The sequence below is a fragment of the Triplophysa rosa genome, linkage group LG4 (genome assembly GCF_024868665.1).
Source record: "Triplophysa rosa linkage group LG4, Trosa_1v2, whole genome shotgun sequence".
NCBI classification, from domain to species: domain Eukaryota; kingdom Metazoa; phylum Chordata; class Actinopteri; order Cypriniformes; family Nemacheilidae; genus Triplophysa; species Triplophysa rosa.
In genome coordinates, this window is record NC_079893.1 from 6369736 (window position 1) to 6394227 (window position 24492).

The 24492-nt window shown below is 37.8% G+C and overlaps 1 protein-coding gene across 2 annotated transcripts in view; it reads right to left on the minus strand.

Moving 5' to 3' along the window:
* sdk1b (sidekick cell adhesion molecule 1b) overlaps positions 1–24492 on the minus strand; it is a 188498-nt gene that overhangs the window by 34900 nt on the left and 129106 nt on the right. For both annotated transcript variants that reach the window (XM_057332366.1, XM_057332365.1), the window contains 12 exons: positions 24128–24275; positions 19679–19819; positions 18321–18502; positions 16206–16321; positions 15749–15944; positions 11991–12089; positions 10654–10845; positions 9684–9805; positions 4464–4576; positions 3159–3309; positions 1029–1266; positions 508–623 (listed from right to left, as the gene is read on the minus strand). In XM_057332366.1, coding sequence (XP_057188349.1) covers positions 508–623; positions 1029–1266; positions 3159–3309; positions 4464–4576; positions 9684–9805; positions 10654–10845; positions 11991–12089; positions 15749–15944; positions 16206–16321; positions 18321–18502; positions 19679–19819; positions 24128–24275 — 1814 coding nt within the window. The remainder of the gene's footprint in view (positions 1–507; positions 624–1028; positions 1267–3158; positions 3310–4463; positions 4577–9683; positions 9806–10653; positions 10846–11990; positions 12090–15748; positions 15945–16205; positions 16322–18320; positions 18503–19678; positions 19820–24127; positions 24276–24492) is intronic.

A 24492-nucleotide genomic window follows, 5' to 3' on the forward strand; every position in this document is an offset into this window, starting at 1 on the left:
TATAGATCTGTTCCGTATGAGCTCAATATGAACTATGTGCATCAAACCAAGATGCATTTTTTTGTGTGGTATTAAGTGTCTTTGGCTTTTGACCCAATGTTCAGTGTGTACTGCTTACAAACTTATGCAACCATCATTGATACTGAATGATAAGAAATTCTCAATTCATTTGCTAAGGAAAAGCTTTCTAACAAAAAGCACATATTTCAGGGCCTTGCTAAGTGGTTTCTAGAACATTGCTAGTCAAAAATCATCAGACTGTTTTTTTCTCCACAGAAAGCCATGACATTGGATTATGGGATTGATCTACACCCCAAGGTATGAGAAAAAGTCATAGGAACCACAGCTAATATAATAAATTCCTGGTTTTCTTGTTAATTCCAGTCCGAATTCTCCACATGCAGTAGAAATTCACCCACATGAATGTTCAGCAGGCAGGATTCTTCAGTTCAGCCTCTGGGGAATTTTAAGGGTGTTAAGACATTCCCTTTGATATAGTTACCGTACCTTGTATCCAAGGATGTGGCCGTTCTTCTGGTGCTCAGGGACTGACCCCCAGGTGACCAGTATACTTGTAGAGCTCATTGCTTCAGCGCTCACGTTTTCTGGAGCCCCAGAGGGAACTGAAAAAAAAAAGTTATTTTAAAGGAATACTCCACCCAAAAATGAAGATTCTGTCATGAATAACTCCCCCCAAGTTGTTCCAAACCTGTTAAAATGTCTTTGTTCTGTTGAACACAAAGAAAGATATTTGAAAAAAATGTTAGCAACTGACATTTCTGGGGCATCATTGACTACCAAAGTAGGAAAAATTAAAATGGTAGTCAAAGGTGCCCTAGAACTGTTTGCTTTTCTAAATTCTTCAAAATATCTCATTTTGAATGAAACAATATTTTTTACTACTATGTTAGGAAGAGAAATATGACAGGAGAGAAGAGAAATGACAATAAAAAAAGAACAATTAAACAATTATTTTAAGACTATATCAAATAAAGCAAGATTAATGTAAAGTTATGCTCATGCGTCACCTGACTCTTTAGTTTTGCCTAGCACTGGGCTGCTCCAGGGTCCAGAGCCGATGGCATTGAAGGCCTGAACGCTCAGCTCATACTCCATCCATTCCTCCAGACCCTCCACTGTCACCTCTCGAGACTGACGGTCATTAACCGTCTCCATCCGTGGCTGCCCGAGCCCGTCCGACCTCCGAGCACGTATGCGGTAGCCCACGCTTTCTGGATTTCCATTGTAATCTGCTTCTGCAAGTGGCTAAATAAAGGTGAAGGGCAAAGACATCAAGGCAGGTGAGATTTGAATAAACCAACGGGCACAAAAGCACCACCGAAGTATCGTAAAAGAAATCCAAACGGCTGCATTTTATTCCAATGATAGCTTGCAGTGATGAAAAGCATGATTTAAGGTGCTATTCACCAAAAAATATTGACATCCACCCCAGCTGTACTTGACAGAATCAGCGGATTGTCTGGGCGCATGTGTGAATGTTTGTTTGTGTTGTGCTAGTGTGTCTGTGTGTGTAACTAAGATGAGAATCATGTTCCAATAAATTGCACGTCGAGGTCAAACTTAAAAAGGTGGACAGTTTGAAGGGGTTCAAACTATTGATGGCATACTATCATTCAGTATAAGTCATGCATATAATTTTATTTTATTTCATTGTTTTATTTTATTTTAAAATGTTTTTCTATCTTAGTTTACTGTGCATAGACAACCACACTGTGTGACAAAATAAAATTGAAATACTGTCTAAATCATTTTGAAGGTCACCATCACGTTTCCATGGCGACTATAAAGTACATCTTAGTGGAAATGCTTTTCATTAAAGACATTAAAACGCGAGGCACTTCAGTTACTTGAGAATTGTAAAAGTATAACCTTATCTTTAATGGCAGCTACATGAAAGTTTTAGAGCGAGCGTAATAAATTACTGTCCCGAAGTAATGCATTAAGCTGGTATGTGTCCCGGGGGTCATTTTCAGCATCAGTACCCCCCCAAATGTGTAGCGGGCGTTTTGCAGAAGTCGTTTTTTTAGATTAAATGGAGTCCTGTCTTATGAAATGACAGCCTTCGCGTTTTGTGCCTTTACAACTCAAATTCCTCGATCACTCTTCAGGCTTTGAAAAGGTGAAAAAGGAGAAGTGAAGGAGAAAATAACAGCAATTACACTTGATACTGACAGACACTACGTCTCGTGATAGCAGGAAAACAGAAAGGAAAAATAAGCTGTCAAGCTCTTTCAGTGTTTCCTCGTCTATAAAGTGAGCGCACAGAAGTGCAACAGACTGTATTTGTGATCGTATCTGCTTGCGTTTGAGTGTTTTTTGATTTTGAAGAATTTTTGATCTTATAAAATATATAAACAATTTGCATTTTAAGGTTTGTTTTTGTCTTGTCTTTATTTGCTTATTTTTTCTGTGAAGATCTGGCAACCCTGTCGCTTTAGCGAAGGTCTCTCGAGGGCGGCTAGCCCCGTGTCATATGTGCAAAAGTGAGGCCTTATTCTAAAAGTGAGGAGTTATTTTTATTTAGAGTGACCAAGCAACAAACATGCAACATTGTGCAGCGCCTTGTTGTGGAAGAACACAGTCGCTTCCTTCGGATTCTGATATTAGGAATGCGTGGTTGAAGTTTATTTTTAAGTACGTTCCTGCTCACGTGGGTGAAACATTGAGCATTTGTTCGCGTCATTTCACCATGGATTCCTTTGTGAACAAGGCGCTGGATTTGCGGAGAGACTACAATTAAAACGTTACGTGTCTAACCAAATTCACAGAAGGCTCCAACTAAGTTTACTATGCAAACTGCTATCCAATCATAGCAGTGGACGTTTACTTCCAAGTCTTCAATGCGGCACGCCGATTAAAACAGAGCGTTTGACGAGACTGCCTCAAAACCCAGGTAGAAAATAGCCTATTACTTATTGATTTTGATGTTTTCGAATGTAAAAACCACGCGAACGTCATAAGTAGACCTCAGACAACAGTATAAAATAATAAAAACGGCCAGTTCAGCACACCTTTAAAATGTTATGCTTATTTACTCACCTTCATGTCATCCAAGACGTCCAAGACGTTACAAATGTAATTGTAATTTTTTCTATAAGTTTGAAATTAGTTTTTAAGTGTGTGTGACCCATTCTCACCTCCCAGCGAATCCTCAAGCTGGTTTCAGTAGCGGACAGCACGCTGAGATCTGCGGGAGCCACATCTGGACTGGCCTGGAGGGTCTGCATAACACTGGACGGCTGACTGAACGGACTCGAACCCACCACGTTCACCTGCCTCATTCTGAACCTGGCACACGCGTAAACAAGGAGGGAGGGAAAACAGCATTTTTAATCTCCTGGTTTTGCTCTTGAATAGTGACAGAACAAGGGGTTTTGGACAGGATAACAGATATCTGCAGCCTCTGATCATCTGTAATCCCTTTAGGACAAGATAGTGTGCTGAGAATCAGAAGACCATCTTTCCACAGGACCTTGAGAAAATCAATTAAAGAGAGAAATGGATCAGGGGAATGGAGAGAAGGCGAGAGAGAGGGGGATGAAACACCAAAAACTAAAGCTAGTAACAGAGATAGGAAGAGATGCGGAGAGATCTGGGATTGCAACTTTGATATTGAAGCATCCTGAAGAATTATGCAAGTCTCGTATGTCGGATGCTATTCAGGGACACTGCAGGTAAAAATAAACATTATGTCATAAAGTAATTTACACATTTCTCCAAATCCATGTGAATTTTTTTGTGGTGACTGGGGCTATCTAGCTTCGTTTTACTTTTTTTGCTGAAACTCTAGCTCTTTCATTGTTGCTCTCATGTTTCATTTATTTCAAACATGAATCATCAAGATGTGTCCCGACAGGTTTGGCGTCAGTGACGGGATGCGCGAAAACAGCATGACACGTTAGGACGTACCATATTCGAAATGAACCAAAATGAGATTTGACTGCTACGCAAGATTTACAGAAGTTCTGTCTATTCGTTACACAAACCTACTGGAAGGCAATCTCACAAAACATTCTCAAGGATTTCTTTGTATTTCAGAGAACAAAAAAAAAAGAGTTCAGAAAGATGTACTGTAAGAGTGAGTAAATGGTAACAGAATTTGTATTTTTGGGTGAAATATGCCTTTAACCATTAAGACCACTTTGGTTAACCCGAAACAATTTCAAGCAATTCATAACTATTTAGTAAATTTGTACATTTAGTAGGATCTTCTAAGTTAAGGGACGTGGTTTATTTTTGTTTTTATATATTTTTTATACATTTACAATTCACATTTTATACAACATCGCTAACTCATTAAATAGTTATGTTTTCTTGTGAGATCAGGTTGGCCAATCAGCTTTCACCAGCATCACCAATCCCACACAAGCATGAAATTACATCATGGTGTAATCTGCTCTCTTCGGCCGGTAAATACTTGGTAAATACAGGTAAAGTCTCACCTGTATTGGGTGAAGGGGATGAGATTTGGAATCTCCAGAGAGTCTCCAGAGGTTGGTGGATTGTCTCTCTCATACAGGACCTTCCACTCCTCTGCCTCCTTAGCAGCGCCCACCTACAGCCACACACAGCATATGTTCTGAATGCAAAACCACCGCCCACTGCATACTACACTATGCATACTACTTGAAAACAGTTTGAACAACTATAAACACCGAAAATGAAGTATTCTCATTCTCGATAAAATGTATACCTTGAATGCACTGTAAGTCACTTTGGATAAAAGTGTCTGCCAAATGCATAAAAAGTGTAAAAGTACGCATTATTCCACAATAAAATCCATTCACATCCAATTTTGTGTAAATGCGTATTCTCAATTGTATGACCAAATAATGAGCCAGAATTCAGAGACTGCAATTTATATCACTTTTGGTTAAGATATCAATTCTGTTCAGTCACTTTTGAAATGGAAGGTCAAGTTGTAATCAAGTGCATTGGAGGATACAAAATAAGAGCGCTGAAGTTATTTGGGTATTTTACAACTACGAAATTTTTCATGCCACATTCTAGTCAAAGAAAAACATCATGACATTCCAAAGGTCTCAAAATACATTTTATAATATTAGGATAAAATAAACTTTATTCAGATGGGAAAATAAAATCGTGAACCTGCCCGTAATGCACACCATCACTGTGACTGCCTTTATGTGCACTAGGCTATTTTTTCCAGTTAAAAGCATGTCGCCATAGATTGTCAACACTCACATCTAAGAGCCTGAAAAGGCTGTTTTCCTATCCACCTTGATCTTAATAAGGCTGTAATGAAATAATGAGCTAATGAAAAACCGTGCATCTCCAACATGAGAAAAACGCTACAAAGAGACTAATGTAACCGGTCATTATCTTGAAAAAAAAACTGTTTATCAGTTCAAACATGGCACAGTCATGTGACTCCCATTTTCTGTTGGAGAGCTGCTTCTGTTTATTCATCGAGCAACCTGTGATTAATATCATACGGCTCTGTCTTTCCTATCATTAACGTGTACAAACTGTCAAAATGCTTGAAAGGACCATTTTGCACATTTCTATAGCATTTTTATTCCCCTTATAATTACATACAGACGGTAATATTTTATACATTTGCATAAGTCATTTTAATTTCGTACCCCTCAGTGATAAACCAAACTAGCTGATTGTTTCTGTTAACTGTACCGTTAAAACTTTATGTACACGTGAATTTTCACTTGCTTTGCAAATCAGTTCGATTACAGTTCAAAGGGTCACAATTTGATGCATTCTTAAAGTGACAGTTCACCTAAAAAACCTGAAAATTCTGTCATCAGTTACTCACCCTCTTGTAATTTCAAACTTTTATGACATTCTTTCTTCTGCAGAACACAAAAGAAGATATTTTGAAGAAAGTTGGTCACCGAACAGTGCCGGCACCCATTCACTTCTATTGTATGGCCACAAAACCAATGCAAGTGAATGGGTGCCGATTAACAACATTCTACCAAATATCTTCTCTTGTGTTCTGCGGAAGAAAGAAAGTCATACATGTTTGAAATGACAAGAGAGTGAGTAAATAATGACAGAATTTTCATTTTTACATGAACTATCACTTTAAAACTCTTCTTTCTCACGCAGATTGAACTCATATATGTTGTAAAGTGGTGATCAGAGTCTGTCTCTCTTCAGTTTCTATTAGACTTTTATTGTTTTAGCAGACATCTTACAGATGTACCCGTGCTATCTGGGAAACTTTTCGCAAATTAAGGTACTTTTTTTAAGGAATTTTTTTCAAAATACGCATAAAACAGATCATGGAAACATAGCTATAGTTTTGACACGCTGTTTTGACAAGACTCACGCATGTTGGATAACGTTAATAGATCGCTTATAATAGACGCAAAGTGTGGCGTAATTTGCAGTATACAGCATGAACAACTTTAAACAGCAGAAGAAATTCAGCCATGCTTTGATTTTGAGAAGCAAGCGCTGATTTTGAAATTAATCTGAAAGAAGTATTTATACAGACTCGCTTAATAGGACTAGGTGTTACGATCCCACTGTTTCAGCACTGAAAGCAAGTGTTAAAAATAAGACAACAAGACGAGTAATGCAATAAAAACAGCAAGTGTTGGAATATATGCTATATTTAATTGCATTATTTAAAAAATATTAGTCAATCGATTAAAACAATTAATCTGATTAATCACACATTTTTCATATGATTAATCACGATTAATCGCACATAGCATTCATGTTTTAAAATACACTTTTACATTCTAATAATTTCACATTTAATCTTCAAATTAATGTGGAAACAACTGATTTGTTTAACAGCATCATTTTATGAATGAAAGCCAACATTCTGATATTAGTACTGTAACTGATGTCTCTATAAAAAAAAATTACATTTATTTTAACATTAATTATAGCCATTCAACAGTATTGAGAGCTATCATGTCTAGCAGGTAGGAAATACATAGAAATTGAATGAAGTTCTCAAACACTTTATATTCTTTAATGCTAAATTGTAAATTAAATACCGAAGAAGTCTCGTTAAAGCTATAAAACACCCTCTTTTCTTTTGTTCTTTGATTAACATTAGTGACAGGAGTCACAGCAGCATGTTTAAGAATGCGGCCCCTTTAAGAGCTTTCTCTCTACGCAGATCTGACGCCTCTCCAATTTTCACAACTCTTTGCATTCATTTAAGATTTTATTTAACACGTTGAAGTCTGTGCTTACCAAAATGCTAGACAAAACGGGCTTTCTGGCATAATCTTCTGTGTTTTTATTCATTCAAGCACGAAAGAGAACTTAATACTGGTGCGTTGTCTGACAGAGATTCACCGACGCAGCCTTTAGCCCGTGACTGTATATACCAGATAGGACCTCGCGTTGCGCTTTGCCGCATCCGCGCTTAAGTGGTTTAAAAGCCTGTACACGAATAAGAGCATGATTATATAATGTAACGGTAGACACAGGATGACAAAACAAATGGATGCTGCGTTAATTGCAATAAATATTTTTAACGCGTTAATCTGAAAAAAAAAACGTATGCCCCTGTTGAAAAAAACAGCATAGTTTTGATGCTGGTTTGTGCTGGTTTAAGCTGGTCATGTGCTGATTTAAACTGTTCATGTTCTGGTCCTTAGCTGGTTTAAGCTGGTCAAACCAGCATCAAAACATACCTAACCCTGCATATGCTGTTTTTTTCAACAGGGCGTTAACATGTTAACATTGACAGCCCTAAAAATATATATATTTTAAAAACATTAATCTTTATCAGCATCGCGATGTGTCGTAAAAGTGATTTCCACAGCTCTATCCATTACTATTGGCTAAACTCCTGCATCGTTAGCCAACTATGGTTGCAAGTTCCGTCGTTCCAGCATAGTTCAACGATTTAAGTGTTTCCCGAAAGCATCGTTCCAACGATCAATCGCAAGCAGAATCGCAAAGTTGCATGGTTGGAACTACAGGTCTAGAGCTGTGGTTAGAAGCATCGTTCCTTTTTATTATGACATGTAGACTTACATGCATCATGCCTTTGAGCAAACTAAGCAAGCAACATGCAGTGCATTCTTTATCCATAATTCGAAATACAAACAAATTTAATTTGACATCTTTTAGTTCGCTAAGAAAATGTAAGCGCTGTTTTTATAAAAGTGCGCATGCGGTGATCGTACGTGCACTAGGACCCTGGGGAATCCCTGAGCGGAGTCACGTAGGAGGAAACTTATGAATGAATGAAATATCGTGAAATAAAACAACAGATAATAAAATAAGATAACTAAAGTCACTGTTAAATGCATTGTATGTTATTTACAGCAGCAAGAATTTGACATTAATTCGATCTGAAGTATTTATTAGTAGACGTCATTACTCCACCACCTGTATGGCGTCACCCAACTAGATTGCTGAACCAACTCGGTTCAAACGATTGATCTCCGACAGAGTTACTACGGTTTCGGGAAACAGTCATAACTACGTTAATTTCCCCAATGATCCATCGTACTATGGTGGTCAACCAGCGAGTTATGTCGTTGTTCGGGAAACGCACCCCTGGCTGTTACGCCAGTGTTGGTTGACATATAGTATGAGTCCAAATTAAGTATTTACCATAACTGTTCTGAAGGATAGAGGGAGAATTGCAACTCAACTCAAAACAGCAAGAAAACCTTCAATTAAACGTCGCCTTTAATATTGAGTAACCCTTCGCTGAAACGAACAATACATCCACAGAGCTCGCCCAAACCAGCATGTATTCCTGCAGCCTCCCATTTCACCACAAGAAAGGTGAAAAGATCACAAAAGGAAACGAAATTGGCATCCGCCCGGTCCAGCGTGCAGCTGCGAGGAATTCAACTGTAAAAAAACTCCCCTGCACAAGTTGATTTCTAACCCATAGACTTAAGACCCCATTAGTCCCACCTCAATACCTCTAATCTTCTCACATCCCACCCTCCTGCTCTCCGTCGATTAAACAGTATTAAAGACGGGAGCACAGAAGAAACGGAGAGAAAAAACAGGAGGGTTCTCATTAGGAGAAGTTTTTTTCTCTTCACGCCGCACGGAGTTGGGCGCCTTCCAAGAGGGGCTTAACACGTATGCGTGAGCACGCGCACACACAGATGCGCATCGCAACTAAAGGGGCTGGGAGACATGGTGCATGACATCGCCTTAGCCTTCTACAGCTATGTCAAATGCCCTGCGTGTGTGTGTGCACGCACGCGTTTTCTCCAGGGGAAGATGTTTTAGTAGAAGAGCAAGCATGTTTGTCCCTAGAGATGAAGTACCTGCCAAACAACAGCATCTTCAGTGGAGCACAACCTGCCAGACAAGGGCATAACACACACAAATACACACGCTGACGAGCACACGCTGAACATTCATAGCACGTTGAGTGGTCTTGGCAGAGAGAAAATTGCCATTTATGGCAAAGTTTACCGGTAAGGCAGAGATAAAATTGCCATTCGTGGCAAACACTTTCAAATGGAAAATTGCAATATGGGGCAAAGTTGAAGGGAAAAATTCATATTTGTGGCCAAATGAACCATTTTGTGGAGAGACACTTGTCATTTGTGGATGTTTTGCTGTAAAAGACGACCATTTTTTACAGGTAAAATGGCCAACTGTGGCAAGGAACTATCAAAAGATTTGGCGGACAGGAAGCTTTTAGCCAAGTTGCACACAAACACACGTCTACACACCTGTCCTTCCACGATCCATTCGGAGATGGCGGTTTTGCCATCGCTGCCGGGGCGGAACCTGATGGTGGCGGAGCGAGGACTTATGTTGGAGATGACCAGGTTCGACGGCGCGCCGGGAAGCTCTGTTCACAAGCGAAACATAAGTATTTGCATTACAATTGCCTCCGAATTGAAACATTTCTGCATTTTCACCGTCTCGCTTCTCTCCACCCTGCGTCTTCATTATCTTTCAAAGCAAACTCATGTTAAAGGGCCCATAACTCACTTCAGAGTCGATTAGGTTTTGTGTACAGCAGCGTTGGTTGTGTTTGGGTATATGATTAATTGGCAATTAAATGGATTGATAATGATATTTGGGTGGCTCATTCAACAGTAGATAAAGCTCGTTCTCTTCTGACTCCATAGCATATCAGTGGGAGATAATGAGTGTAGCTTGGCTTTTGGTCATCATCATTTGTTTCATGTTCTCTCACACACACACGCAGCGTCCCCAAGAGCTTCGTACTGACTCCCTGTGATGTATTACAGACTTACTGACTGTGTCTCGGCTTGCTGGTCTTTGTGAAATATGCGCCTCGCTGCAGCATCCTCTTTCACGTGTTGAATTTCCTTTTGATTTTGAACGCTGTGCCTATCGCTCATTGTCAAATAATCTGATACACTTAAGTGTGTGTGTGTGTGAGAGTGTGTGTTCATGACCTAAACCTGAATGCACACCAACACATGGGGACTCGTGTCACCGTGGGGACCAAAATTGAGGTCCCCATGGGCAAAAAAGCTAATAAATTGTACAGAACAATATTTTTTAAAAATCTAAAAATGCAAACAGTATTCTATGATGTTTAGGTTTAGGGGTAGGGATAGAATATACAGTTTGTACAGTATAAAAAACATTACGCCTATGGACTGTCCCCACGGAGATAGTAAACCAGACATGTCTCTGTGTGTGTGTTTGTTTGAATGTGCAGACCTGGAGGAAGTCCTGTCGAGATGGTCGACGAAGTGGCCATTCCCGTTCCGGCCTGTGTTACTGCGGCCACCTGCAGTGTGTACGTGGTTAGCGAGGTGAGCCCGGTTACTTTATACACCAGTGTGGAGTTGGATAGGGTGTGCATTACGCGGGTTTCGTTTTGCCCGGCTTCCTCCCAACATAAGACGTAGCCTGTGGAGAAAAGGTAGAGATAGTGTTCGCATACTGTTTGTGGTAACCTTTTAGCATCCGATCCATCATCAGACCTTATTAGTGACTGATTTAGAATGCCCGACATTTGCAGAAACTCTGTTAATGGTTAGTCAGATGAATAGTGAATAGAACTCACAGTTGACTCTTAATGACATTAGCTTACAGCTATGCTAACAAAACAACACAATATTATGCGCAAAAATGCATCACACGTAAAAATATCGGCCACTATGTTGCAAGAAAAGAAACAGTGAAAGACAAGAAAATGTGTACGAATTTTAGAAGGTTATCCAGATTGCACTGGTACGTATGTTAAAGATTTGGAGATCCGAAAACATCTGCTATGTAAAAACATTTGATAAATGTCTTAGAAAGGTCAGTTTTACATACATTCTAAATTAAATGTATGTGTGCTATTGGGGTTGTATCGTCTCATGGGAAGACTGATTTTTTTTTCAACTGGAAGTTCCCAAACAAGGTCAAATGATGTTTAATGCGTAACACAATGCAAGTCAATGAAATTCAGTTTTTAACATTACTTCTGCTGTCAACTTTGCTTACACAGTCTGATATTACAGCATGTGATTTTTAAAAAAGAAGTTTCTGTTGCGTTCCTGTTGCAACTGTGATTAAAGTCCCCGTGAACCAGATGTTGCGATCATTTTTTACTTCCGTATTCTGACACACTTCCGAGTGAAAAGGAATATCAAAGGAGAAAATTAGTGGGCGTGGCTTGCGTTTTTCACTGCGAATTGATTGCATGTGTAAAAACAGCCGTTGCATTGATTTGATATGGAACTGGCAGCAGACTGACAGTTGAAGGGGAGGAGTTAACGGATGCTCCGGCCAAGCCGTCTAATTTACGTCATTTGAGATGGATAGTCATTTCAGGGCGGAAGTGCATTTTCTGATTTTAACGTAAGATTATGAGGGTACATGGATTTTAAAAAGAAAATGACCCACATTGATAAGCTATTTACTATAAATGCTGCAATATTTCATGAAAAAATAAGAATTGTCATTTTTAATTTCACTGGGACTTTAATTTGTAAGTCGCTTTGGATAAAAGTGTCTGTTAAATGAATAAATGTAAATATGATTGGATGGTTATTGAATAGTATCACCTGTGATAATGCCATTCTTGTCTTTGGGTTCCTGCCAGCTAACCTTCAGAGATGTGTCCAGGATCTCAGTAAAGCTCAGGTGAGAGACCGGGCCTGGTTCTGTAACACACACACACGAACACGCAAACACACGTACAGTTCAAGATGCGTATGTTTCTCTTCCTCTTAGTCCAGTAAAACTACAAGTATGACTGTGGTCTTTATGTCACGAATTTGAAGCATTTAAAAAGTACAAATGTTTGGTGTAAACTACATTCAAAACAAGCTAAATGATTTATGGTTGTGAGATTACATGCTTGAGGCCTGCAAGACACCACCATACTGAAGAATTTATGTGTGCGTTATGGCCGTGTGAGTTAGCTTGCACAATAGTAATATGTGTGTATGTAAATAGGGTGCATTCTGAATCCGAAGGTCACCTATAGAGGTGGAAGACATAAGACAATTAATCTTTAAAACAACCCAGCTTTCTGTGAGGGAATATAAAACCATGAATACACAGTAGGTTTATCAACGCTCTCGCTGCTAGCATATGCACGTGTTTATGTTGACTGGAACAAAGCTCATTATTTATTTGGCAGTACTTTAGATGCTTTGAAACTCGCTTATGGTAAAGGATTTACCCTCGGTTCGCAGACCGTAATGCTCCCACGAAGAGCTTGCTGCTGTGGAAGCGTTCCATCACAAATGCAAATGGCTGAAAGCGAATTATGTATTTGTTGGTAATTACCCTCATGCGTTAGCAGTCATTTAGTGGTTAATCAATCATGCGTACAAACCCCGCAAGACAATAAATCCGACAGACGAACATGACAGTTGCCTGAAAAGCTCCATGCTTAATGTGTGCGGATAAACCTTCAATCTCATTAGATCTAACGCTAGTGTGGCAAACTCTCGTGCCCCAACTGTCAAGCGGACCTTATCAGAGCCGGTCGTCACGCTAGACTGACAAGTTAATCAATCACCTGTGCTTATGAGAACGCACGAGTCCATTTAACTGACTGCACTTCATTCAAATCCCAAACCAAACTGTTTATTCGCTTACGCCAACAACTTTATTCACGTCGAAGTTAAACAATTTATTTTCGTACAACTTTTCTTTAGCTACACGCACTACATTTTACTTGAATGTTTCTATTCCAATCTGTACGTTAAAATACTTTAAAATCGATTTATTTGCTTACGTTTTGTACGTTCCGACAACTTTATTCACATTGTAGTTAAACTGTTTTTTTACATATTTGCTTTCGTACATCTAAGATTTAGCTACATGCGTTACATTTAACTTGAATGTTTTTATTCTAATCTGTACTTCAAAATAATTTGCTTTATTGGCGTACGTTTTGTAGGTTACGACAACTTTATTCACGTTGTAGTTAAACAACTTTTTCCGTACATCTTTGCTTTCATACGTCTTTAAATTAGCTACATGCGCTTGGTGTTACTTAAGTGTTTTTATTCCAATCTGTACTTATTTTAAAATAAAACTTCAGGAACCGGAACTTCAATAAAAGCATCTAAGCTTTTGCTGAATTTGGTAGGGTGTCTTTTAAGAGTAAATACTGTAAGGAATCGAATTCCATTCAAACACTTATTCTCCAAAAACTAAACTAATACTTTTCAATAAAAAAGTTTTAAGTTTGGCAACTTTAACAACAAGTTAATCAATCATCCGTGTTTATGAGGATGTACGAGTCCATTGACTGCATTCAAATCCCAAACTAATTGCTTCATTCACGTACATTTTGTTTGTTCCGACAACTTTATTCATGTTGTAGGTAAACAGCTTTTTTTCGTACATATTTGCTTTAGCTACATGCGGTTTGTTCATTTTTATTCCAATCTGTACTTTTTTTAAAATAAAACCTGAAGATTTTTAGGAAGTGAACTTTAATAAAAGAATCTACGCTATTAAATGTAGAGAATTTGCAAATTTTCGTGTACTTTCTTCATGGAATAAATGAGGGCTCTTCGCCAAAACCTGAATTCAGTTGATAATAAAAATATTAATTGCAACAACTTATATTGACTTTTTTGCTAAATTGATTTCTTCTTTTCGATTTAGCTACATAAAATTTGATCTGCATAAATCGGATTTCATTCCATTTACAGTAAAATTAAACAATCCAAGAGTTTAAAACAACCAGAAAACTTCAGTCAAAATATCCAGCTGGATGAATAAATGAAACAAATTTGCTGTATTTTGCTAGCATGAAAACATGGCTATACCTAACACAGAATAATTAAAAGCCTGAGAGACGGGGGAGCGTATGTGTACACAATGGTTTACATTTATCCAACCTGTTGGTCTGATTGAGCTATTCATATGAAACAAGCTACTGCGGCTCCCCAGAACAGAGAAGACCTCGCGCTGTTATCATCTGATGAAAATGACATTGTCTGTTAACAGACATTGTATTTGCGCGCTCGTGCGCAATAGGACAATCAAAACCGAGCACATGCGAATTGACTAACGAGAGTGATCCTGCTTCAATAATTGCAGGTTAGTCCAAGCCGACTATCCACGCCTGCGGCGTGGCACAAAGACAGAGCTCGGGTGGCCAATATATATTGGCAAAAAGGCTAATCAATAGCGATGTAAAAGCACAATTACGTGGCAAATTGCAGTATGCATAGTGAAAGGGCCAAATTTCTCCTCAATATTGATTCTGAAGGCTGAAATGTCAAACAAACGGGCTTGTTTTTGCAGCAAGATATCTTTCTCGATGCCGGCTGGACAGCTTTGAAATAAAGAGCGTACTGTTAGTCGATCGCCGGCAATTAACTACAGACAGACTGACTGTAAGTATGCGTGGGGATCCACAAGTTTGCTAAGTGTCAAGAGCGCAAAGAAAACATTATATCCCTGAGGACTATTTAATTGCTCTGAGGTTGCTCTTTTATGACTCATGATATCGGACTTATTGAAGATCTCAGTTGTGTTTGATGTATCAACTCTCAGATGTTCCTCATAAATGAAACATTGAGTATATTGCTATAAACTTAATGTGGATATTCATATTGTAGCTCAGATAAAGCATGCAATTTAGATTTTGTAATTATTGATAAAAAAAATGTATGAGGGAATTTTAAATCTGACTGGGAGTTTGAGACATTGTCTCTTCTGTAATACATGTGAGATTACTCAGGAGAAAAATCTGAGAAGCAAGATATTTAGAAAAATGTATTTCGAATAGGATGCACCCAATCACATAGAAATGAATGGGTTGGTATTCAGTAATCATGGGTTAAAACTGTGTCAGGGGCAGAGTTGGGTGTAACTAGTAACTAAGTAATTAGTTACTGTAATTTAATTCACTTTAAAGGTAAGGGATTACTCCATTTTTTTCTGTAATTTAATTACAGTTACTTCGAATGTAATTTAACTAAATACTATGTGGAATTGACATTAAAATTCAAAGTTTAACTTTAAAATGCATGCATTAATGTATCTTTCCCACATTTGTAATACTTTGGTCAGTTAATAAGAATACTTTTTGTAGTTTTATATCATTTATTTGAACGAATTAAGAGTCGTTTCGTGCCTATCCTTGAATCACTTAACTAATCAAGGTTGATATAGTACAGTATATGGAAAGTAATAAGTAAGTAAAAGCTTTTTGGAGAGAATAATTTGTACAGTAATCTTATTACACTAGTATGTAATTAGTAACTAGTAATTAATTACTTTTTCAGAGTAACTTACCCAACACTGGTCAGGGGTTAGTATGTGTGTGCGTGCACATGTGTGTACTCACTGTCAGCGTGCGTCTGGATAAGCTGTGGCGTGCTAGCTGGGCCGTCGCCAGGCGTGGTGAAACAAAGCACCGCCGTTTCATACCATGTGAACTTCTTTAAACCGGTAACGTAACCATAGTGACGTGACCCGTGGAACTCAGGGGCAATAGTCACCATGGTAATGCATTCCGGACAGTGTTCAGGCCACACCAGCAGCTGCGAGAGAGACACCGAAGAATAAGAATTAGACGTACGGTAAAGGTTGAGCTTGCAACATTAAAACCTAAAGATTCATCCAATTGTTCTCTACAATGAGAATGTCTGTTTCCCATATATTTACTAGTTGACTAAAAATCTGTTTCTGTATTTGTATTATTAATTTGTTTTTTATTGGCAGCCATTCAGGGTTAATTACTAATACATACTAAAAAACTGTCAGAAAAGTGACAGAAACATGTCAGATCGGTTGTGCTGTACCTTGTACCCCTGATTGATGCCATTGATGAACTGTTGAGGTGGTGGCGTCCAGGTGAATCTGATGGTGGTGGAATTGACAGGGACAGCCTCCGAGTCTTGTGGGGGCGCTGTAGGCACTGCACAGCGCAAGACATTCAGTCATATAAAAGAATTCTGCGAATTTGGAACGATAATTTTGCACTTGACAGTATAAGAACAGTAAGGGCACCTACTGTAAGCAACAAACTGGACTGGTCATTTAAAGAGATTTTGAGAGATAATGTATTATATTTCCATAAAAACTAAAAGCGGTTTACTCTTAACATGTTAAAATGGTCGCTTTAAAGGGATACTTCACCCAAAAATGAAAATTTTGTCATCATTTCCTCACCTTTGAGTTGTTCCAAATCTGTATAAATTTCTTTGTTCTGATGAACACAGATATATATATATATTTGGAAGAATGCTTACAACCAGACAGATTTTGTCCCCCATTGACTCCCATAGTAGGTAATAACACAAAAGAAGATGTTTTGAAGAATGTAGGACAGCAAACAGTTCTGGGGCACTTTTGACTACCATTGTATTTTTCCTACTATGGGAGTCAATGGGGGGCAAAAACTGTCTGGTTATAAGCATTCTTCCAAATATCTTTCTCTGTGTTTGGAACAACTCGAAAGTGAGTAAATGATTACAGGATTTTCTTTTTTGGGTGAAGTAAAATCAGGCCTGGGATGTTAAAAACAGATTAGACATCATCCAATTGGAATGGACACTAGTGATTCATCCTGCAAGGGACGCAAAGGCACAAAATACGTTGCTCTTGCCCACATACACATCAAAAGTGTGTGACCACAAAACTACTTGCAAAAGTGTGGAAAGGGCTTTGTTGACAGTGCACGAAAAAGGTTCTTTTAATAAAGATCGTAAGTCTCTATTAATCTCTGCAGGAGTATCATTACACTGACAGTAAATAATATTGATAATCGCGGCTCAGGAAACTCGGAACACCCCCACACATTTTCTGCGTGCACAGGCACACAAATTCAGGCACATAAACCAAATTAGATTAATTAATGGCCTATGGTCAGTGTTAGCCCAGAGACCATAAATTTACTCTTCTTTCAGATGGCCAATCTGGGCAGTAAAGCCAGCTAATGGATTTCACGGTTCCCATGGTTACACTAGATCCTTTATGATATTAGCAACCCTGATGAGTGTCTTGCTGTGGTACTCGTGACACTTTTTTGGTTTTATTCGTCTTAGTTTGTGTCAGTGGTTTGCCATGTCGTATTCATTATTTTTAGTCCATTTCAAGGGATAGTTTAACCAAAAATGATAATCCACCCTCAGGTCGTTCAAGACATGTATGACTATCTTCTTCTGTGGAACACAAAAGAATATATTTTGAGAAATGTCTCAGTGGTTTTGTGTCCATGCAATGGAAGTCAATGGGGGCCAGTGTTGTTTGGTTACCAATGTTCTTCAAAATATAAAAAGAATGTTCATTTTTGGGTAAATTACTTCGACTCAAATAGTATTTACTATCCACAATGTGCAAAACGATGATGTGTCAGTGTATAACAGAACTAATGGTCACAAAATACATTCAATATGTTCTTCCTTTGGGATTGAACCCACACGGCGTGACATGTGCTACGGTTCACAGCTTGGGGTACAAAAACATAAAGTAACTTCTTTTTTGTCTCATATTTAACCCCTTTGAGATTAAAATTGCTTCAGTATATTTATTAAAATCCAAATTCTGAAACATACACTAAATTAAATGGTAATGGCCCCTGACAACCATTAAAGCCCTACCTGCCCAACCGTAGAAAAATCAACCATGATTTTAGTGCAGTTAGTATATGTATTACATGTAGTAACCTTTTTTTCGAGAATTTATTACCATTTGTATAATCTTAGTTTTTACATAGTTTCAAATACCAAGGTTAAATGGTTACTGTGGTAAAACTGTGGTAACTTTGGTTTTACTACACATAAAACCAAAAGGAACTATGACTGCTATAGTTAAACCATAGTTAACTGTTGTAAGAGTAGTTAGAACAATGTTTTGCTTGGTAAAGCATTGTGTCTGTGTGTATTTGTGTATACGGGTGTGTGTGATTGTCTAACCTCCTTGCAGTGTGTACTCAGTGACAGACTGGCTGTACACCCCCAGACCGGCTCCAGTGTAGGCAGCCACTTGGATCTCATACTGCGTCCAGATGATGAGGTCTCCAATCAGACAGTAATTAATCTCTGCACTGGTGATGTTCTTCAGCTGAAACTCACCAGGCAGACCCGCCAATCTATATCTGAGTGGGAGGAGGAGAGAGAACGTGTTTTTTTAGGACTTGATTGTCAAAATCGCTCGCGCACACGTTTTGACATTTTTGCAGAGAATGTGAGAAGTGTGTGCTTGTGCAGAACTTGTTGCTAAAGTCTTCCGAGAGATTTTTCTTGTGTTGCTATTTGCGTATAATTTCCTAAGACATCATACCCGCCAAGGTTTGTTGACATCTATATAGGATTGTTGGTTGTCAGGGTTTGTAAATGACTTTTTCAAGATCAACCTCAATCCTATCAGCTGGTGATCCATCTGATCAAGCATCTAAAACAGCTTGGACCAGCTAATGACAACAAATGTCCAGCTCGGACCCACAGATGTTGGTTTGAGTCAGATCGGCTAGCAGATTTTGAGATTTAGTCGAGGTGGTTGGAAATAATAGCATCGGCTGTTAATGTGTTCTGGTCATGTACAGCTAAAAATTCTCTAGTTACAGACATTTCTAAGATGCTGTAGACCATTCATCGGACGCGCGCGCCTGGACTGCAGTTAACTTCCGTCTGTGTTTGTTTATCATTCTGGCTGGTGTCTAATAATATGACTATTTATATTTTATTTAAATTATTTTAATGTTTATTTATTTTATTATTTTATTGTATAATAACTGTATTAAATAAACGATTTGTTGAATTTTGTTGTATGTTAATCTTACTAAATAGTTTGTTGAATGGGTCCTGTAGTTTTGTCGCATTTAAAAAAAAACATATGGGACATTGACATCTAGCGGTTGAGCTTGGTATCGCAGTCTAAATTCAAAATATTGGAGAGACCAGATTAGCCAAGGTTTCTTTTGCTTGTTATCAGAAATAATCTACAGGCACTCTATTGTTTGGGAATGTGTACCGGAAGTTAAGGTCAGTAACGTTTATTTCTATTGTTGCTTTGAAACCGTCTATTATTCAGTGTGTATTAGAAGCTATCTTTTTACAGCACGTGTGAAGAGAGAGAAAATCATTCACACAATGATGCGCACATTGATCCATTGATCCCAAGACATCCTTAAAGGGATAGTTCACCCAAAAATGAAAATTCTGTCACAATTCTGTCAAGTGAAGATATTTACAGAAATGTCCACACAACGGAAGTCAGTAGGGGCCATTATAAATGATGAAAGAATTTTCATTTTGGGGTGTTTATTTTATACCTGAGCACATATCCTCTTAGGACTCCATTGAGCTGTAGCTCTGGGGGCGGCTGCCACTGGACCATGATGCTCTGATTGGTTCGACCACTAGCCACAATGTTTTTGGGAGGCGCGCTGGGTGGTTCCTCTCGCAGCATCAGCCTGACAAAATAAATAATGATAACATCATGTGAATCGTATCATAAAAACAAGCTGGAGGCTTATCTCTGAGTTTTCTCCCAGAATCTTTCTAAAAGTTTCATAGCTTATACAGTAGTTCTGGAGAGACAGAAATCGATCCTTCTGGTATTTCTATAAAGTCTTTAATAGTACAGAAAAAACTCTGTACTGATCCAGCAGGTGAATGATATTCACCGGAACATACTCAGCTTAACTCGGTTCTAAGAGTGCAGAAAAACTGGAAAATATATATCGTTAATGGGAAGAACTCATTCAAAAAGACTTTTTACGTTGAATAAATTGTTGTTTTTAAAATATTTGCTGTTCAATTAAAAGTGCAAGGCTTAAAAGTGCACATATACTCAGTGTTGGGTAAGTTACTCTGAAAAAGTTATTAATTACTAGTTACTAATTACACATTCGATAATGCAATTAGATTACTGTACAAGTTACTCTCTTCAAAAAGTATTTAATTACTTATTACTAATTTGTCATGAATGGGGGTGGTGAGAGACACGGAGACAGAGGACCCAGGTGCAGACAGCGGGTAAGGGGTTAACACAAACTTTAATAAATAAAAAGCAACAAAACAAAGACCCACGTGGGGGTAAAGTAACAAACATAGAAACAGGAACAAGACTAACTAAACTAACAGGACTAGACTAAAACACATCACAACTACAAAATAAACTAAACTAACAGGACTAGACTAAAACACATCACAACTACAAAATAAACTAAACTAACTCAAAGACAGGAACTCACCACATTACACAAACACGACACAGTACAAAGCACAATCCACATACACATATGTAATACACGAGCAACAAGACAAAGAAACATGAGGGTATATATAGGGATTGACAAACGAGGGATAACGACATGGGACAGGTGTGGGACATTAAACACTCAGGGAAAGATAACGAGGAAACGAGAGGAATGGGGCCAATGACAAGACACTGGAGAGAACGTATATTATTGTCAAACGGACAACAATATGTTTCTCTCCACACATAACCAAAGACTTTGTCATGGCTCTGCTACAGGACCAAGAAAAACCTGACTAAGGAAGCAGAGCCATGACATAATTACTTTCTATATCCTACATCAACCTTGATGAGTTAAGTGATTCAAGGATAGACATGAAACGGCTCTTTTAATTCATTCAAATAAATAATATAAAACTACATAAAGTATTATTATTAATTACAAATGTGAGAATTATACATTAAAGCACGGATTTTAAAGTTAGACTTTGAATTTTGATGTAAATTCCTCTTCTGCACACACACATATTACACAAAGTATTTAGTTTAATTACATCAGAAGTAACTGTAATTAAATTACAGAAAAATAAGAGTAATCCCTTACTTTACTTTTCAAGGGAAAAGTAATTAAATTACAGTAACTAATTACTTAGTAACTAGTTACACCCAACACTGCATATACTACATTCTTTCACATGAATATTATATGTTTAATAAAAATGAATCTAGAGTCCCAAATCTGGTTAAAAAAAAGCAAAACAGGTGCCCTATGAACTGTGGTAACATTTTCAGCTGACAGATAAATCAAAAATAACTTTTAATGACAGAAAAACCAATGGCTAGATTTGGCAAAAACCTTAGATCCGTCCATCAGACCTTCTTGTTTACTGTGATGGAAAATCTGGGTTTTTTTTCAAACCAAATGGTAGCAAATGAAGTATTCAATTGTAAACAAGTGAGACAATTATTTATGAAGATAAAAATAATGCTAATGTGATGAAACAACTAAATAACGCTATACATTTTATTAATAAACTACAGAAACAGTCAGGTCTTTTTTACATTCAACCCAATGAGTGTGAACCAGTAAACCCTCTAATTTCTTAACATGATAGCATGGGTTTTGGCACTCAGCGTCTGTCTGAAGACTTTTAGAGACTGTAGAGTCCCAGAGCAGGCGATAAACAATCCAGGGCTCTAATCTGCGATTTAAAGGTATTTAGCTTGATAAAGCAATCTTGTAGGAAGTTGCTAAGTCTGATTGATGTTTTGTCAAATAAACAATAATCATCCTAAACCAATTTAAAAGGTTTAGAAACATTCGTTTTAGTCAATCATTGGGCCGTATGAAAGGGGCAGGTTGGCATTGTAAGACGATATAATATAAGTTTATTTTATATACGAACTTCAGTATTATATCTCTGTAATTCAGACACTGACCTCCACAGGTTACACGGTGTCCTTAGAGCCATCATATGAAATATGCATACTGTATGTTCCAAAAGGTTTGAATATTAAACAAATGTCCAAATACTCAAAACATACAGTATTATTTGTATATTACTACATATAAAAGTTAACTTTGTTTGCAGTGTGCCAAATGTGAATGCACTTCTACATATACAGCACCCTTTAATATTTAAGATAAAAACGTTAATAAATGATGAAAAAAGAAAAGGATTCTTTTGCACGTATTCAGGAGTTATTACACTTTTTCTTTGATAGACCTATGCCAAAAACTGAACAAGAAGAATAAAAGAATAAGAATTTTTCATATGATGACGATCCAGACATTAATTGGAAATGAGGCCAAAGCAGATAGGTGCTCCAATTTTAATAAGTGCCCTCTCCATCAATATTTGATTTTTTGTGTTTCTCTTCCTCTTCATCATCTTTCTTTCCGTCCTCTTCAACTGTTCCTCTTGTTATCACTTGGCATTTTAAATGAAACATTCAGTTCGAAAGATATGCGACAGCACACAAATCTGGTGATTTTAAATTATGTGCCGTCGCGCGTTTTCAGCGACTAAAATAGGTGAAAAGCATTTGGGTAATTCTGGTTTTGGAAATGAAATGATTACAACTATGAATGAATGAATACTATCATGTAGACAGATAAGACTTGATGCTGATTGACACTCTGTCTAAGAAAGACTACAGGTCTATGTAAACATGCTTCAGGTACTTCAGGTGTGTGAAATTTACCCTTATCTAAACACAGCGTAAGCTCCAAATAATACAAATCAAAAGAGCGTAAACCCACTTTATCGGCAATCTCAACATTAAACACAGTGATTATAAGAGCAAGGGAGGCTTTGGCTGGACTATCTACTATTCAACAGAAACTGTATGTCAGTTTAATGGATACTGACTTCAAACAGAAGTGAAGATCTGCAAAACAGCATGACAAGCTTTTTCAACGTGTCCTTGGATACTGAGCAGGCTATCTGCCTGCCGTTTAGCAAAGAGAGTTTAGCTCTTTGCCATTTGAACCTTTTATGGACTTTTAAGTTCTTTTAGCATTTTGATTCAATTTGAAATGCAGTCGTTGTGATGTGCACCAATTTATATGAGAATAAAAATGCAAACCGTACAAAGAACGAATAGCTAACACGTCCTCTATGGCCAAGTTTAGATTTGAAACGATTATCCTATGCGAAATGTTCCTTAAGAAACGCTCTCGCACACCTCTTTAAATGGCCCCTAAATATAGCTTTCTGTTTTTGTGTTAATGTCTCTCAATCCGAGCGTTTAATGTAATTCAATTACAACCATAATTTCTTTTGATAGGGTTCAAATGTTGTCCTCACACTTCAGTAACATCGTGTCTGAGGATGTCTGCGTGCTTGTCATATGTCATCTCATGGACCATTTGATGCACGCTAAAATAGCAAGGGCTACTGAATATGGCTCACTTTATTGCACTAATCTGATTGGCTGGCTGCTACATGGTTTCTGCGAGTAAAGATGGGCAAAATTTTCACTTTGAGACAAAGAATGCATTTAACATTATACTCTTTGTAAAGATTAAAATCTACACGATCTGTGTTTGGATTATTCTGTTAATATGTTGTTTTTGTAAGATGTTGGATTTATGAGTTTTGGCGATAGCATTAGCAAATTCCTTGCGTGAGTGAGCACACTCCGCCAATAAATTTATTTCTGATCGTGAATCTTTATAAGATGTTCAAGGGTTTTGTTTGAGACAGATTATAGGAAGCAAACAGCATAACCTCAGGCACAACCGTATATTCTGATGTATCTGTCAAACAGCAAGAACTTTTAGACAGATGGCTACAAACACGCAAAAGCCTGAAACATTTTTTTTATCATTTCTTTCCAAACTCCTTGTTCACATCTTGATTTGAACAACCTACTTCTTCTTCGCATGCTGGTCTACTTTTATATATTTATCCATGCTTGGTCACTCTGCCCCCTAGATGCCCATGTCCTGTAAATGGACCAGACATTATGCCAACACTCAAAAGTCTGGTTTTGACTAGCATGTGTCTCAGTTTACCTGTTTGTCTCGGGGCTGTACTGTCCACGTCCCACCTGATTGACGGCACATATTCTGAACTGATATGTCCTGGCTGGTGTCAGACCACTGACTAACAAACTGGTAAGCGGAGGGCTAACGTCAGCCATGTAAACCTTCCACGGTGAATCTGTAACGCAGAACAAACAAGACAAAACTAAGTGTTGCTTTATATGATACAGATCAGGGGACCCACAAAATAATACGTAACATGAAAATATGACCAACGTTTGTACATCTACAAGTTCATATCTATTTTAGCCATTTATTTATTTTCTTGAATTTCTGTGTAAACCATATTTATGTAAATGAAATGAATTATTTAGGACTGGTATGAATGATTTAAA